The sequence below is a fragment of the Urocitellus parryii genome, chromosome 3 (assembly GCF_045843805.1).
Source record: "Urocitellus parryii isolate mUroPar1 chromosome 3, mUroPar1.hap1, whole genome shotgun sequence".
In the NCBI taxonomy this organism is placed as follows: Eukaryota; Metazoa; Chordata; class Mammalia; order Rodentia; family Sciuridae; genus Urocitellus; species Urocitellus parryii.
The window spans coordinates 17,912,504-17,927,738 of record NC_135533.1 but is presented as its reverse complement, the minus strand read 5'-3'; the positions used below and the strand labels follow the sequence as shown (position 1 = coordinate 17,927,738).

The 15,235-nt window shown below is 44.0% G+C and overlaps 1 protein-coding gene and 1 long non-coding RNA gene across 3 annotated transcripts in view; one reads left to right on the top strand and one right to left on the bottom strand.

Moving 5' to 3' along the window:
* The window catches only part of LOC113189665 (uncharacterized), a 173,128-nt gene extending 170,263 nt beyond the window's left edge, over positions 1-2,865 (top strand). The window contains exon 5 of the long non-coding RNA XR_013343326.1: positions 904-2,865. This is a non-coding gene — a long non-coding RNA (uncharacterized LOC113189665). The remainder of the gene's footprint in view (positions 1-903) is intronic.
* The window catches only part of Slc13a4 (solute carrier family 13 member 4), a 42,104-nt gene that overhangs the window by 699 nt on the left and 26,170 nt on the right, over positions 1-15,235 (bottom strand). For both annotated transcript variants that reach the window (XM_026398558.2, XM_026398557.2), the window contains 8 exons: positions 14,697-14,881; positions 12,008-12,127; positions 10,754-10,855; positions 9,153-9,254; positions 8,256-8,353; positions 7,909-8,033; positions 3,402-3,563; positions 1,848-1,985 (listed from right to left, as the gene is read on the bottom strand). In XM_026398558.2, coding sequence (XP_026254343.2) covers positions 1,848-1,985; positions 3,402-3,563; positions 7,909-8,033; positions 8,256-8,353; positions 9,153-9,254; positions 10,754-10,855; positions 12,008-12,127; positions 14,697-14,881 — 1,032 coding nt within the window. The remainder of the gene's footprint in view (positions 1-1,847; positions 1,986-3,401; positions 3,564-7,908; positions 8,034-8,255; positions 8,354-9,152; positions 9,255-10,753; positions 10,856-12,007; positions 12,128-14,696; positions 14,882-15,235) is intronic.

Genomic DNA, 15,235 nt, shown 5'->3' with positions numbered 1-15,235 from the left:
GCTTTGCCACTATTACCTTTTTCCCTCCAGGGAACAACTTAGGGAAGTAAAGTGTCTTGGGTCACCTGGGGCAGCAAGTCAGCTGCCTCTGCTCAGTCCTTTACTAACAGCATTGGGGCCTTTGCTTCTTCCCTTGGGAATTTTACCTTACTGAGTCCAACCTGTTTCATTTCTGAACTGTCATTGACACTGACAAGCTGAAGGGTGATGTGAGGGATGATGGGTGGCTAAGCCAGGGCCAGCTGGAAAAATGTGTACCTTGAGGACAGCTGGCATCCTTCCAGGGAGTAGCCAGGCACACAGCTTGTAGCTGAAACAGGTCCCCTAGCTGCCAGCAAGTTGGGGAAATTAAAGGGAAAAAACAGATGCTAGGAAATTATACCAAACAAATAAGTAGACATGACCTCTGTCCTGCCCTCTGGCTGGAGCCATGGACCCCTCAATCAGGCTGGCTCCCTGGGTCTTTTGGCATGGAGAACAGCCTGTGCTTCTCAACATGCTCTAAGGAGCTAAATTAAGGTCCTTTAGAGCTGAAAGGGACCACAGGGAGAATCTAGTTGGAACCTCCTTAGTTAGCAGATGAGGAAATTAAAGCCTGGAATTAACCCCGCTGGTACTAGAACCCAAGACTGGCTTGCTTCTTGTCATTCAGTGCCTTTGACAAGGACTGTCTCTGACCACTGGATTCCAGTGTAAATGGCTAGAGGTGAGCGGTGGGGGCACACAGCAGAGGAAGCAGAGGCAGAAGAGCTGGGCAGAGGTATGTGAGAAGACTGGGGAGCAAGAATGAGGGACAGCTGTGACTTCCTGTCCCTGAAATATCACAGATGATATAGATAAGCAACTTGAATCTGCTTCCAGCCTGAAATACTTTCTTCTTTCTCTTCGTTTGATATTTTACAGGTCTGCTGAGAACAAGTTTCAACAGTGAAAAATTTCTTTTTCACCTCAGGGTGACTGGCCTCTCTCTGTATCTGATGGTCAGGCCTCGGTCATTTCTATCAGTTTGTTTATCCTTTCCCCAACCCCCATCAGCTGGATATTAAGAACAGCAGTGAGTATTGGTTGAGGATTGGTTGAGTCAGTGGCAAAATGGCTCCTCAAAGTCATTTTTTATGAGCCCAACTGACAATTAGAAATAAAAAGTGATGCCTTATTTTTTTCATTGTTACTTTAGCGCTTTCCTACTAGGGAAAGAGTCAAGCAGAAGGATCCTGCTCTTACAAAACACGTTCACCCTAGATTCATATTTCTTATACTCTATTTTCTGTGAATAAACCAGTGCCTTTTCCCTTCTTTTCTTTTCTTTCTTTCCTTCCTTCCTTCCTTCCTTCCTTCCTTCCTTCCTTCCTTCCTTCCTTCCTTCCTTCCTTCTTTCTTTCTTTCTTTCTTCTTTCTTTCTTTCTTTTGTGTATGTGTGGTGCTAGGGATTTAACCCAGGGCCTTATGCATGCAAAGGAAGCACTCTACCCCAAACCAGTGGCTTTTTGAATGAATGTCCCCAACAGTCCAATGAAATGGAGAAAGAAGAATGGAGAAATGGAGGCAGAGATTTGTGTAAGCTCATGGCTTCTGGAACTGGGCCACACACAGTGCCTGCACCAGCTTTTTCTATCCATCTGCCCACTTTTCTCCAGAACTGGGGAGAGCACATTATTGCTATTCTTAGAGCTTATGTACCATCCAAGAACCTTTTTACGGGTATCATTCTTTCTACCACAAAGGATAGGATGTTAACAGGTGATAGATACTGCTACAAAAAAAGAAACCTTGGGAGAAGGCCTGCAGCCAGTCTTGCCCACCCTTATGGTGGCTGAACCTGGCGGAAGCAGGCACCTGCAACTCACCATGTCTTTGATCTGGCAGTGCCCATAGCTGAAGACGATGGCATTGGGGGGATTGCCCACAGGCAGCATCACTGCAAAGGAGATGCACATGGTGACTGGGATCAGGGTGTAGAGTGGGTTAATGTGCAGCGTTTCAGACTAGGAGAAGAGAGAATTCACAAAAATGTTAACTTGGACATTAGGCATGCATTTCCTGTGCATGAATTTGCTTTAAATGATGGCACAGTGCAGTCTAGCCTTCACTGGACAGGGCTAGTTTGTTCCCTCCCCTGCAGGGCATTCGCTGCCCTTGGCAACCCAAATTGTTAAAGCTTTGAGGAACTTTCTAGAATGAGTATTTGATTTTTTTTTTAAGGAAGTGGTTCTTAAGCCTTATTATTTAGTTGAAAAATCCTTTCTTCAAACAAAAAAAAATCTCATTAATAAGCTGTTTTGATTAAAACAAGTATCCCTCACCCTTGTGGGTACAGAACTGAGGGCCTTTTTTTCTGGGGAGGATAATTGTTTTATTTGGGATTCAAACGCATAGTACTGCTGTCACTGTTGTCAAGTTTTAAATGAGTGCTCTCCCAAGCTCACACACTCAAGGTGATAGAAGAAATTGGAGACATCTGACCAATGGGCAGAGAGAGTTGACCAATGGGCAGAGGGGAGTTTGGGGTTAGAAGAGCAGGAAGAGGCTATTTTGCTAAGATGGGGAAAAGGCTTCCATTTCCTAGATTTCATCTTTCAGTGTGGACCTATGCTGCATTGGATCAAGTTCATTACCTGGAGGTTGCCCTCTATCCCTGTTCCGTTCATAACCATTGGTCTGAGGTCATGGAATAAAGGACCTTGCTCCCAATTCTCAGAACCTTCTGGAGGAGTTGGGCAGAGGTAGTAATGATCCTGAGAGCTATGGGCTTGGGTTTTGCAGCTGTGTGTGCTTTGACTCCATTTTCTGTGGTTACCTCTTTGGCCCTACTGCTAGTTTTTTATCTTAGCAGGGAAAGGTTGATGAGGATTGTGGGGAAATGGAATTCTAGGATTTTAAGACTGTTTTGTCTATTCTTTTTCTTTTCTTTCTTTTTCTTTTTTTTTTTTTTTTTTTTTTTTTTTGGCAGTCTGGGTAAAACCCAGAGCTTTGTGCATGCTAGGCAAGATTTCTAACACTGAGCTATGTGCCCAGCCCTTTATATTTTATTTTGAGACAGAGTTTTGCTAAACTTGCAATCCTCCTGCCTCAGCTCCCAAGAGCTGAGGTGACAGGTGTGCACCACCACACCTGGCTATTTTGTCCATCCTCTTGTTTTCGTTTTGGGGGTGCCCCTAAGTTAATCTTTTGAAAAAGGATTTCCACAGCTCTTACTATGATTTATTAGTGTATCTTTTTATTTATTAATTGCTATTTGAAAACTTTTTTTCAAATTTTGGTTTGAATACCAATCAGTGAAAGCTGTTGTGGGCAGTGACCAGAGAAGAAGGTACAGCCACAGAAGCTGCTTCCTGGAGCCTGGCTTGCCATTGCAGGACCATGACAACTGTTTAGACACTTGGGAGCCCCTCTCTACTTACCAGACTGCACAGGATGGGCAGGAAGATGGTGATGGTGGCTGGGTTGCTCACAAACTCTGTGACAATGGACACCAGGATACATGCCAGCAGGGTGATAGCCCATGGTGGCAGGCTGCTCAAGGATAACATCTGGTGCCCAATCCACGTGGAAAGACCAGAGCTCTGTAGGAAAAGTGTTAGAGTAAAAAGGAAGGAGGAAAAGCACATTCCCAAGGGGTTCTTAGACTTCAGAGGGTCAGGAGAGCTGGCTGGAAGGAACCACCAGGATTCATCCAATTCTATTTTTAATCTGACTGGAGTCAGATGCAGTCCTGATTTTATGTTTAGATCATTTCTGTAGCTTAGAAATTTATGATTGTACAGCATTCAGTCTCAATGTCCTGATCAGTCGGCTGTCATGTGGTGTGCACAGCCACATCTCATGCTGTGATCCTTCCTGGGACTTTTTCTCAGCAGGGGTTGGAGATCTTTACCCCTCATCTTTAGCCCCTCAACATCAGTCTCATCCTATCTCCAGCCTCTGGCACCTTCACACCTCAGTGATGCCCTTTATACAGAGTCCAGAGGTAATCCTTTCTTATGCCTTTGGTACTGGGGATTGAACCCAGGTGTACTTTACCACTGAACTACATTCCAAATCTTTAAGTTGCTGAGGCCCTGAAGAGAATGAAATTATGTCACTTGAAGGAAAAATAGATGGAGCCAGAAACCATCTTGTTAAGTAAAATAAGTCAAACTCAGAAGATTAAGGGTCATATATTTTCTCTTATTATGGAAACTAGAGAGGAAAAAAGAAAAATGTAGGGGGGTATCTCATGAAAACCAAAGGGAGATCAGTAGAGGAAAGGGACCAAGGGGTGGGAGGCAGGAAGAGCTGGGGGTGATATTGGCCAAATTATATTGTTCTCTTGTGTGCAAGTACAGATGTGTAACAAGAAATCCTATCACTACAACTATAATGCACCAATAAAAAATGTGAGAGGAAAAGTCTATTTAATGGGGAAGGAGCCTCCTCCCTGGCCTATAGCATAGTCATTAAGCCCCAACTGTTGGGTTCAGTTCTCATGATGGTTGACAAGTACTATCTTGTCGGTATTTTGTGCATACCACAGATATGAAGGCATATTGCTCACTCTGAACCTTTCCCATTAGCAATATTTGTACATATCCGCTCAAATAAATGAATATTCCCACTTTGAATGATTCATTGGATTAGAAGATATTCATCTGCCAATGGTATGTCTCCTCTTCTAAAAAATGAAAGCCACCATTGAGCTTTTGAACCAAAAGTCCCCAGGTTGCCATATGTATTCGTTTCTCTTTTGCTCCCTCTTCTCTCCCTTCTGTGATTGACATGCTCAGGCTCTTGCTGTGGAACCCCAGACTGCCAAGGCAGGAGGGAAATGGAGAGTAGGGGCAGAAAGCAAGGCGAGTTGTTTTTATGATTCCTCAAGCTAAAGTCCTGCTACTCAAATGTTACTGTGCCTTCACTACGCTGTCAGCAAGCCACATTTTCTCTTTCTCAAATTCATCAAAAGCTCATCTGATCTCTATGCTCCCTTACCAGCTCCCTGCAAGCTCACAGACAACTGTGATGAAAGATCTCCAGAATTCTCTCTGTTGTAGCCATCTCACCTTGGAAACTTTTCTTCCTTTTTCTTCCAACTGAGTTATAAACTGAATATGTGAAGACTGCATCAATCAATGGTTGGTACAGCACTTGCAGCTGCAGGAACTCTAATTATTCCCTCTCAAAACATTAAACCTCACTCATTGGACAAATGGAGGGATGAAGAGCAGTTAGTTGAGTGGAAATAGTACATTTTGTGAAAAAAAAAATGGAGTTTTATTTACCAAATCATCCAAATAGCACTCATAAGTAAAGTGACATAATTTAATGGCAATTATTTTTCCAGCAGAACTCTTTCATGCTATAATTTGAAAGAAGTTGATAAATTAGTCTGCAAAGTTAGACAAAACAAAATGAAGGAAGTCTTAATTTTTTAAGCCCCTGGGTATGAGAACATTTCACATTGAATTTTCCTCACTAGTGTCAACTCTGGAATTATTTCAAACTCAGTAGGAGTCACATAGATTGTACCTGAATTACTAAAGTTTAAAAATTGGCAGAATCAAACCTATCCAAATAGGTTTTACAGAAACATCACCTATACTATCTGAAATACATATACAATTTTGATTTAAAAAGAAAGGTCTTGCTAGGCTAGACTCTGGCCAAAATTAACAACTGAAATTCAATAAAGATAAATATAATATCTTATACTTGGAATTAGAAATGTTGACAGCACATATGCAGGATGGGTTGAAGGAATTCCAGTTTAATAGTGGCTACCAATGGGAAGGATGAAGGGTTGTAGTTGACGGCTATTTCAATATAAACATTGACTTGAGAGCCCAGGAAGCCCTGTAAAAGCTTCTATAAAATTGTAGGCTGGGGGGCTGGGGATGTGGCTCAAGCGGTAGCGCGCTCGCCTAGCGTGCATGCGGCCCGGGTTCGATCCTCAGCACCACATACCAACAAAGATGTTGTGATGTTGTGTCCGCCGAGAACTAAAAAATAAAAATAAATATTAAAAAAAAAAATTGTAGGCTGGTGCTTACGTCAGAGGTGGGAGATGGGTTTGGTAATATAATAGTCCATTTTGTAGTAGACTGACCACCCCGGGCCATGTCTGAATAAGGCCAGGGTAGGTAAACCACAGTGAGTCCTGAGGTGAGAGACCAGGATGGCAGTCTTTTCTGAGAATGGCTAAAAGAGTGAGGGAGTTCTAGTAGGAAAAACAGATTTAAAAACTATCATTTTACTAATTATTACCTAGGATAGGGTTCCAGAGAACAGAGTCAAAACCAACAGTGATGATACATGGAGAGTAAAGAACAAAGTGGGATTTAAATAACTGTTCTTCACATGGGGAGTGCCCTGTCATTAAGGGTGTCCAGGCCCTGGCATCCTGGAAAGGACTGTCACCTTGCATAGGAGATGGGGCTCAGTGTCCTCTGAGGATCCTTCCCAGTGTAGGATTCTGTGCCCTGGCAGTCACTGATAATCAGTATGCACAAGTGCAAGTGAAACATGTTTAGAATGGGCTCATTCATATGGGCAAGGGGGAGAGAGAAACAGTCTGAACCTTAACCCAATTCATTCTTTTTTTTTTTTTTTTTACACTGCTTTGTTTTGTTTTTGGCACTGGGAATTGAACTCAGGGGTGTTCAGCCACTCAGCCACATCCTTAGCCCTTTTTAAAAATATATTATATTTAGAGACAGGGTCTTGCTGAGTTGCTTAGGGCCTTGCTGAGTTGCTGAGGCTGGCTTTGATCTCTTGATCCTCCTGCCATAGCCTCCCAAGCTGCTGGGATTACAGGTATGTCCAGCTCCTACATTTTTTTATTGTTGCATTACAGTTGTACATAATGGTGTGAATCATTGTTATATATTTATACCTGCAAACAATATAACAATATAATTTGGCCAGTATTACTCCCCGCATTTCCCCTCACTCTCTCCACCTCTCATCCATTGGTCCCTTTCCTCTATTGATCTTCCTTTGATTTTCATGAGACCCCCCCCCACCCCTTACCTTTTCATTTTTCTTCTCTAGTTTTTGCATATGAGAGAAAACATATGACCCTTAACCTTCTGAGTTTGACTTATTTCACTTAACATGATGGTCTCTGGTTCTGTTTTCCTACAAGTGACATAATTTCATTTTTCTCTATGGCTGAATAAAACTCTGTTGTGTATACATGCCACATTTTCTTTATCCATTCATCTGCTGATGGACACCTAGGCTGGTTCCATAGTTTGGCTATTGTGAATGCTATAAGCATGTATCACTGTATGAGTTGACTTTCATTCATTAGGATAAATACTGAGGAGTGGAGTATGGGTCATATGGTGGTTCCATGTCTAGTCTTTTGAGGAGCCTCCACACTGATTTCCATAGCTAACCCAACTCATTCTTAGGACCGTTTTGTATTTCAGAGAAAGCACTTCAGCTCTTTCCCACCACCTCCATTAGAAGGGTCTTATTCCAGACGCTCCCAACTGGGAAACCAAGAAAACTTTACATCAGCTTCAGCAAAGCTTCTCTGAAACGTTCAGTCTATGCTATTGACCCACAGGGACAATCCACTGTATCACTTGGGCTTTTCTCAGCCCTTACAGACTCATCTCCTATATCACTGTCAGAGCCCAGGGAATGGCTACAAAATCCAACAAACCTTTTGCTTGTGGCAATGTGGGACCTGCAGAGGAGGTGGCAATACTGGTGTGCCATGACCTGAATCACAGCTGATCTGTAACTGTGTTCCCCGAAGCACTGAGAAGGTCAAGGATGGACAGGACATCTATCCTGCTCTGTTGCTGTCCATGCCAGTGACTGATACCCACCATCCTCTCCCTCAGCTTCTTTAAGCCTCTTCCCAGGGCTAGATAAAACTTCTGGACTCATACTTGACCCCGAAGAGCAGAATTGAGGACTTACCTTGCTGCCGGAAGCCAGGGCATAGCCTCCTCCTACCAGGATGACAATCTCCCAGGGCATGGTTTTCTGGAAGTCCTTCCATGTGATGATGGGCTCAGACTGTAGGGAGGACTCCCGGCTTGTACCTAGATCAAAGGTAGGGAGAGATGGACGTGATTTATGGAGATTTATGGACATGATTTATGAAGATTTAGGGATTTCATGGGTGAATTGGAGGATTTGGGAAATGGCTGTACCGCTTTGTGGGGAGTCTGAAGGGCCTTGGTAAGCCTCCTTTGAATCATTCTTACTTGGGTGTTCTGGTGACTAAAGCCATCCCCAGCTTCTCCCCCTGAACATTCTCTTACCATCATTGTTTTTCCCAAAGCAGGGCTTCTTTGCTGGAATGAGGAAGAGGAGGAAGCCAAGGAAGACAGAGACTGTTGCATCAGTGCGGTAGCCTTTCCTAGCAAAGACACAAGCATGGCTGGAGGAGGGGTTGGGAATCCTCAGAAGTATTATGAATAAGAAAGTCTGTTTGAACACAGTGCCTCTCTTTAGGATTTAGTCTAGAGATGACAGCAACCTGACTTCTTGCCAGTTGCTGGCAAGCTGTCCCACAGTGGATTCATAGTTCATGGTTACTGTCTGGAGGCCGTGCCTGGCTGGGCGAGATGTGTTAGTGTAAACTCATGGACCCTTAGTTGGGGTGAGTCCTAGAAGTGATCAGGAGCCGTTGGATAAGGAAGAACAGAAAAGGCTGAGTCTTCTTTCCTGTGGGGCCACAGCTCCACCATGGTCTACCTGTGTCCCTCCTCAAATGAGAAGTTGGTACTTGGAGACCTTGTGGCCTGTGTCTAGTCTTGGCCTGCTGAGGTCCTGGCATGGGATCCTGTGTGAACCTCTCCTCCCTCCCACAGGCTTCAGCCTCTCTGTAGCGCAGTCTCTTTACAGTTGGCACTTTTTAGACAGTGTCTAACACCTTGTGTGACAGCTGAAGGCCAGAGAGCCCAAGTGAGAAGACAAAGGTCATACAGCTGATGAGTAGTGGCTGCATCCCAAGCCCAGACTGGGATTCGAAATACTGTTTTCTTCCTGACTCCACACTGCTGCTTCCCTAGAGGGAGCAGATTTCTCAGGGAATGAAAAGCTCTCTTGTCTCATATCTCATGTCTGCCCCTAAGAGCTGTGATGGACCCCAGCGGTCACTGCCAGAGGAAACTGGGTGATGGATTGGTTCTTCAGGAAGAAACATCACTACTTACTTTTCAAAGAAGGAGTCCCAGCCAGGGACAAAACCAGGCTCCCGGGTAAACCACAGTACAGTCATCAGGATGAAGAAAAATCCAGTCACCATTTCAGGGTAGCTATAAAATCAAACAGAATAAGCCACTCCAGGATCTGGGGAGTTTGGTTTAGTTGTTGTTGTTGTTGTTTTGCTTTTGGAAACTCCTGTATTCGGAGTTGCAATTCTCAAGGCATAAAACATAGTCACTGCTTGCTTCTAGAATGGCTGGCAGTGAAGCAGGAAGAAGACCAATCAAGCAATGCCAAAAAATAAACAGGAAGTTCACCACGTGTCCTGGAGAAATTTAGGTGGGAAGGGAGAGACTTCAGCACTACCCATTTATGAAAATAATTTTACCTACACCCTACAAGGAGAGGGTATTGAAATGGGCATTGGACACTGTGCTAGCAGGAGTAGAAATGGGTACAACATTTTTGAGGTCATTTGACCTCAAAGTATAGACATCAGGAGCCTTAAGTTTGGTCCTTCCCTTCATCTCAGACAGTAACAAGAAATGCTCACTGAAATATTACCTATTAAAAAAGAGAAACAAGCATTTTGTTTATCCATTGATCTCCTGTGACACTGAATGCATTTTGGTACAACTCTTTGTTAAAATGAGATGCATCTGCTAATCGTCATGTTTCCACAACAGAATTCATGACATGGGGACATAGTCATAGTACAATGATAAGTGAGAAAAGGCAAGATATGCAGGTATGTTCAATATGAATTTTACCAAAAATACATGTACTGTTGCACAAAAAAAGTATGGAAAGATATTTAAAAAAAATTTTTTTTAGTTGTTGATAGATCTTTATTTTTTTATTTATTTATACATGGTGCTGAGAATTGAACCCAGTGCCTCACACATAACAGGCAAGTGCGCTACCACTGAGCCACAGCCCCAGCCCCTGGAAAGAAATGTTAACAGTTGTCTATACTTCCTGTGTTTTATAAATGTTCTACGGTGAACATGTATTCCTCTTATAACTTAAAGCTTTAAAAATAGTTCTCCCTGAATTATTTTCCCCAAAGTTGTATATGCCAATAGCTATAAGAGGAGAAATAGTATTAGTTAGAATGCTGGGTCACTGTGGAATTGCTGATAGAAGTGGCTGAGCATTGGTTAGTGATTTCTTGAAACTTCTGTCTTTAATGCTGCCTTATTCTCTAAGAGGCACCAAGTCTCCCAGTTCCCTAGGAGTGGTCGCTGGCTCACTGCAGTGGCCCACTTGAGCAGTGTGAGGAGTCCTAGTTTGGGAGGGGATTTGGCATGTTCCAAGACTGCCCTGTGCCATAGTTCTGTTGCTCTTTCCCCAGCTGCCTCGTCTGCGACACTCCACCCCCACACCACAGCTATACCTTGGACTCCAAATACAGCTAAAGGGAAGGGTGGCACTGCAGCCTGGGCAAGCTTGGCCTGGGCATTAAGTAGCATTTCAATGCCTGGATTCATAGATGTGGGAAACTCGCCCAGTGTCAGGGGCTGTCAGGAACAAGGCTGTTTTGTGCTTCACTTTACTCGCTGTGTTTCTGTCCTGGACAAGGAAACAAGGGCAGTGGCTGAGGTTTTACCTGATGTCTCCCAGCTTTTCATATTCCTCTTGGATTCTCTTCTCTGACAACTCTTCCCTTTTGGTCTTCTTCTTCTTGCTCAGAGAACAGGTCTCTTTAAAGCTGACAGGGGAAAATGAGCAAAAGAGAAAACATACTTCTGAGACCCAGAGGAAATCAGATATCAAACAGATACCAAACCACCAGTTTGCTGGGATGCCTTTCTCCTCGCTCACGTGCACTGTCCTGCTGTTCATACAGCTTCTGTCTGCCTGGTTCCCCAGCCTTGCACCAGCCTCCCCTAGCCTCTTGGGTATGTCCATCTGGGCACAGCTCTGGTGTGTCTTATGCATCTGCGCAGGAGCATTTACATGTGGTTGTTTCTACATACTCATACATAAGGAAAAGAATCAGTGTGGTGTGGTATGTATGTCTGCATGCATGTGTGTTTCCATGTGTTCCACATGCACAGGTGTGTGTGTGTGTGTGTACGAGTACATTTATTTATCTAGAGACAAGGCTTGTCTGGGGGAAAAATGGATGTGAATTTTATATGATACTATTGGAGTTACAGAAGTATACAGCCATCAGTGGTTTGATGACAGTCTCTGAGTAAAAAGAGAAGTCAGCTCTGAGAATACCCCTTGACCAGCGGAGTGTTAGGCTTCGTGGACTCTTAGCAAAACATCATATGTATCTTCCCTTTATGTGTTTGAAACTCATCAAACTTGGAAAAGATAATTATGAAGAAAAGGATTACTAAGCAGATTAATATTAGAAATAATACTGTAAGAGACTTAACTTGTTTTTGAAGGATCTGTGCATGTTCCATATGACTCCCGCCTACAAAATCAAACCAAAGGAAACTTCTACTTGGAGTCATATTTCTTTTTTTTAATATTTAATTTTTAGTTGTAGTTGGACATAATACCTTTATTTTTATTTATTTTTATGTGGTGCTGAGGATCGAACCCAGGGCCTCGCACGTGCTACACGAGCGCTCTACTGCTGAGCCACAACCCCAGCCCTGAATCATATTTCTAAAGAGTACTTGGAATAAATCTATATTCTTTGAGAGCAATGAAACTATAATTAGTTGAAATTAAGGACATTTTACTTTAGAACAGAGAGTCATAGAAGTCTAGAGCTTTTAGAGGAGACAAGATCTGGCTCCCAATGTGGTCCACTGCCTTCTCCTCGGGCATCCTGTTGGTTACTCCCTGCTTTGAGCAGAGCCTTCCAACAGTGCTTTGCTGGCAGGGCCTTGAGACTCACTTGCAGCCCAGGAACAGCCAATGCATCCAGAACCAGCTGACCACCAGCATGATGAGGGATATGGGGAAGCTGAAGAGGAACCAGGTGCCAAAGTTGACCACCTCTGCGGCTGGGTACTGGCTGGAGGGTAAAGACCATGTCAACAATTAGAAAAGCAAGGGTTTCCAAATGATATTGGGGGTTGACAGCTAAATACTCCCTAAGAACACACACAGCCGCGTAAAGGGAGAGTTAATGATTACAATATGATGACTCTACCTACAAGTCATTAATTTATTTGTTGCAACTGGACAAGAAGAAAGACAAGCAGAAAGAAGTAAGCCTAAAATAAATAAATAAATAAATATACACACACACACACACACACACACACATATTTAAGAAACTAAAATCAATACCACTGAAGTACATATCTTCTCCTGAGTTCACTCAGAATTACTCAGGACCTGTTTGCCCTTAATTTACATAAAGGTTTTGAGAAGTTGAACTCCTCTGGTTTTCAAGACCACAGAATGGAGAGGAAAGGTGGTGCACTTTGTCATAAAGCCACTTGAGTGTTGACGGGGGAGCAGTGGGGTGATACACTGCAGCCAATTCTAGATCACTGTGGGCTCTGGGACCTCATAAGGGTTCCAGGTATGGATGGTGCCCATCAAAGAACCAGGACTTGGAACCTCTAAGCACATACATACATCAGCAAAATAAAAGGTGGGTGATCTGCTCACATGCCAAGAAAAACAGCCTGGAAGAACTGGGCTTGGTTCCTGCAGGGTCAGGTCTTCATTTTAATTTGTCTTTCCTCCCTCCTTCCACGCTTCCTCCCTCCCTCCTTCCATCCTTCGTCCCTCTCTCCTTCTCCCTTCCTCTCCATCCTCTCCCTTCTTTCCTTCCTTCTCTTTCCTGCCAGAAGGAAAGTCGGGCTCCTCCTGTGGTCCACGATCAGCTGTGCTCAGCTCTGGTGGCATCACTGTCCATGACCCTTCTCCCCCATACTCCATTTCCCTCTCATCTGGATTGTCCTGACCAGAGTCCAGTGTCTTCCATCTTCAGACCTCTCCTTCTCTCTCCTTCGCTCTCTGCCATCACCCCACACCCCTCCTTCCCTCAGCCAGCTCTCCATTCCCTCGCTTCCTTCTTACTCCTCAAGGCACCAAGATCTGGCCTCTTTTACCACCACTTGACCAAACCCCTCTCACGTGGGCTACTGGTAGCCACCATGTCCCCAAACACAAGGGCTGCATTTTTATCCCTATTTTGTGTCATCCTTCATTAACAGGAAATATTGTAGCCACCCCTTGAAACACTTTCCTCCTGGGTAGAATGACACAGCTCTTCCTGGATTTCCCCTCTGCTGTCCCCTGCTCTCCCTGTCACAGTGTAAGTCCTATGGTTTCCATCACCAGGGGCAGATGAAAAGGTGGGCCTCTTGCTCAAAGAGTATCAAGAGTTTCTAGAGGGACAGCCAGCATTAAACCAAGCATAAGGCCACTCGGAGCACAGTGGCTTGGGTCACCAAAATAGGTTGCTCATGCATGGTGCCAGCCTGCAGGCCATGAACTCCAAATCTATTCAGCCAGAAAATTCTCTTGAGATTCAGAGTCATGCCCCCAACATCACACCTCAGCCTCTGCCAGCTTCCCCATTCTCATCTTTTCTCTCCAGTCCCCCTGCTGCTGAAACCAGACGGCTGAGAGTCAGGCGTGGCCCTCCCTCCCAGGTTCCTCCTGATGCTACCAACACCCGTCCAGTTATCTCTATGTATCTCTAAGATCTGACTTTCTCCTACCTGCTGCCAGTGTTATCCAAGGCTACCAAAGCTATCTCTTGGACAATGGCAGCAGTGTCCTAAACTATCCTGCTTTCTCCTTTCCAATCTGCTCTCCATTTTTCACACAGCATGAGTTCTCAAAACTATAAACCTAGTCACCTCTCTCCCTGCTTAGCTCTCCTTAAAGGGTTCTCACACCCTTCCAGCTGATGTCCAAGCTCCTTCTTAGCCCTTTGTCTCTGCCCATCTTCCTGCCTGGTCTCCTTTGCTCCATCATTTACTTTTTTTTTAACCATTTTAATTTTTTAATTTGTTTTAATTAGTTATACATGATAGTAGAATTGATTTATGCACTTTGATATATCATACATAGAGGGGATATAATATATAATTTCTCATTTTTCTTATTGTACATGTAGAATCGTATTGGTCATGTAGTCACGTATATACATACAGTAATAATGCCTGTTTCGTTCTATCTTTCCTCTCCCCACATCCACTCCCCTCCCCTCCCTTCACTTCCCTCTACCTAATCTAAGGTAACACTATCTTCTCTACTGCCCCCTGCCTTATTGTGAATAACATCTACATATTAGAGAAAACATTCGACCTTTGGTTTTTATGTGCTCTTCTCTCCTGCTTCGGAGCTACTTCCATGCTGTGTTCTTTGTGGGAAATCGCCCTTCATCTGGTGTGCTATGGCTCAGCCTTCAGGTGGCCATTTGTTGTCACCTCTGTGGGGAGGCACTTCCTCCTTGCAGAGCTGGTGAGCTCTCCTAGCAGAATCCCGGCTTCCCTGGTCATACTCAACTGTAGCAACTTGACGGTCTCTTTCCCTCTTGACTTCTGCCAGCACCTGGTCCAGTTCCTGACACCCAGTGGGTGGTTAGTAAGTATTGGTTGACTGAGTGAATGACTTACTTGTTGAAGTGTTCCAGGAATATGAGGCTGGTGGAGGTGCCAATGATGGTGGTCAGGCCGCCAATGGTAGCAGCGTAGGAAATGCTCAGAGAGAGGCACTTGCAGATCATTTGGTCATGCTGGGACCTGTACTTTCTGTTCAACTTCTGATTCCTGGGGCTGGAGGTCAGGCCAAGTGGCTTTTCCTACCAAAGGAAAATCAGTGAGTATCTGCACCAGCTTGGGCTGTCTAGCACACAAAGCCTGACAGGCAGGAGGCACCTGGTATAGCAGAAAGGTTTTGAGCTTCGGAATCAGAAAATGAATCCCAGTTTCTATCATTTGCCAGCCTGGACATGCCTCTGGGCTGCAGTTTCTTCTTCGGTACAATGGGAAAAATCATATTTTCTCGGCCACATTGTTGTGAGGAGTAAATGAACTAAATGAATTATATATATAAGTGTGTGTATGTGTGTGTGTATATATGAATATATATACATATATATGTGTGTGTGTGTATGTATATATATGTGTGTGTGTATATATATGTATGTATGTAT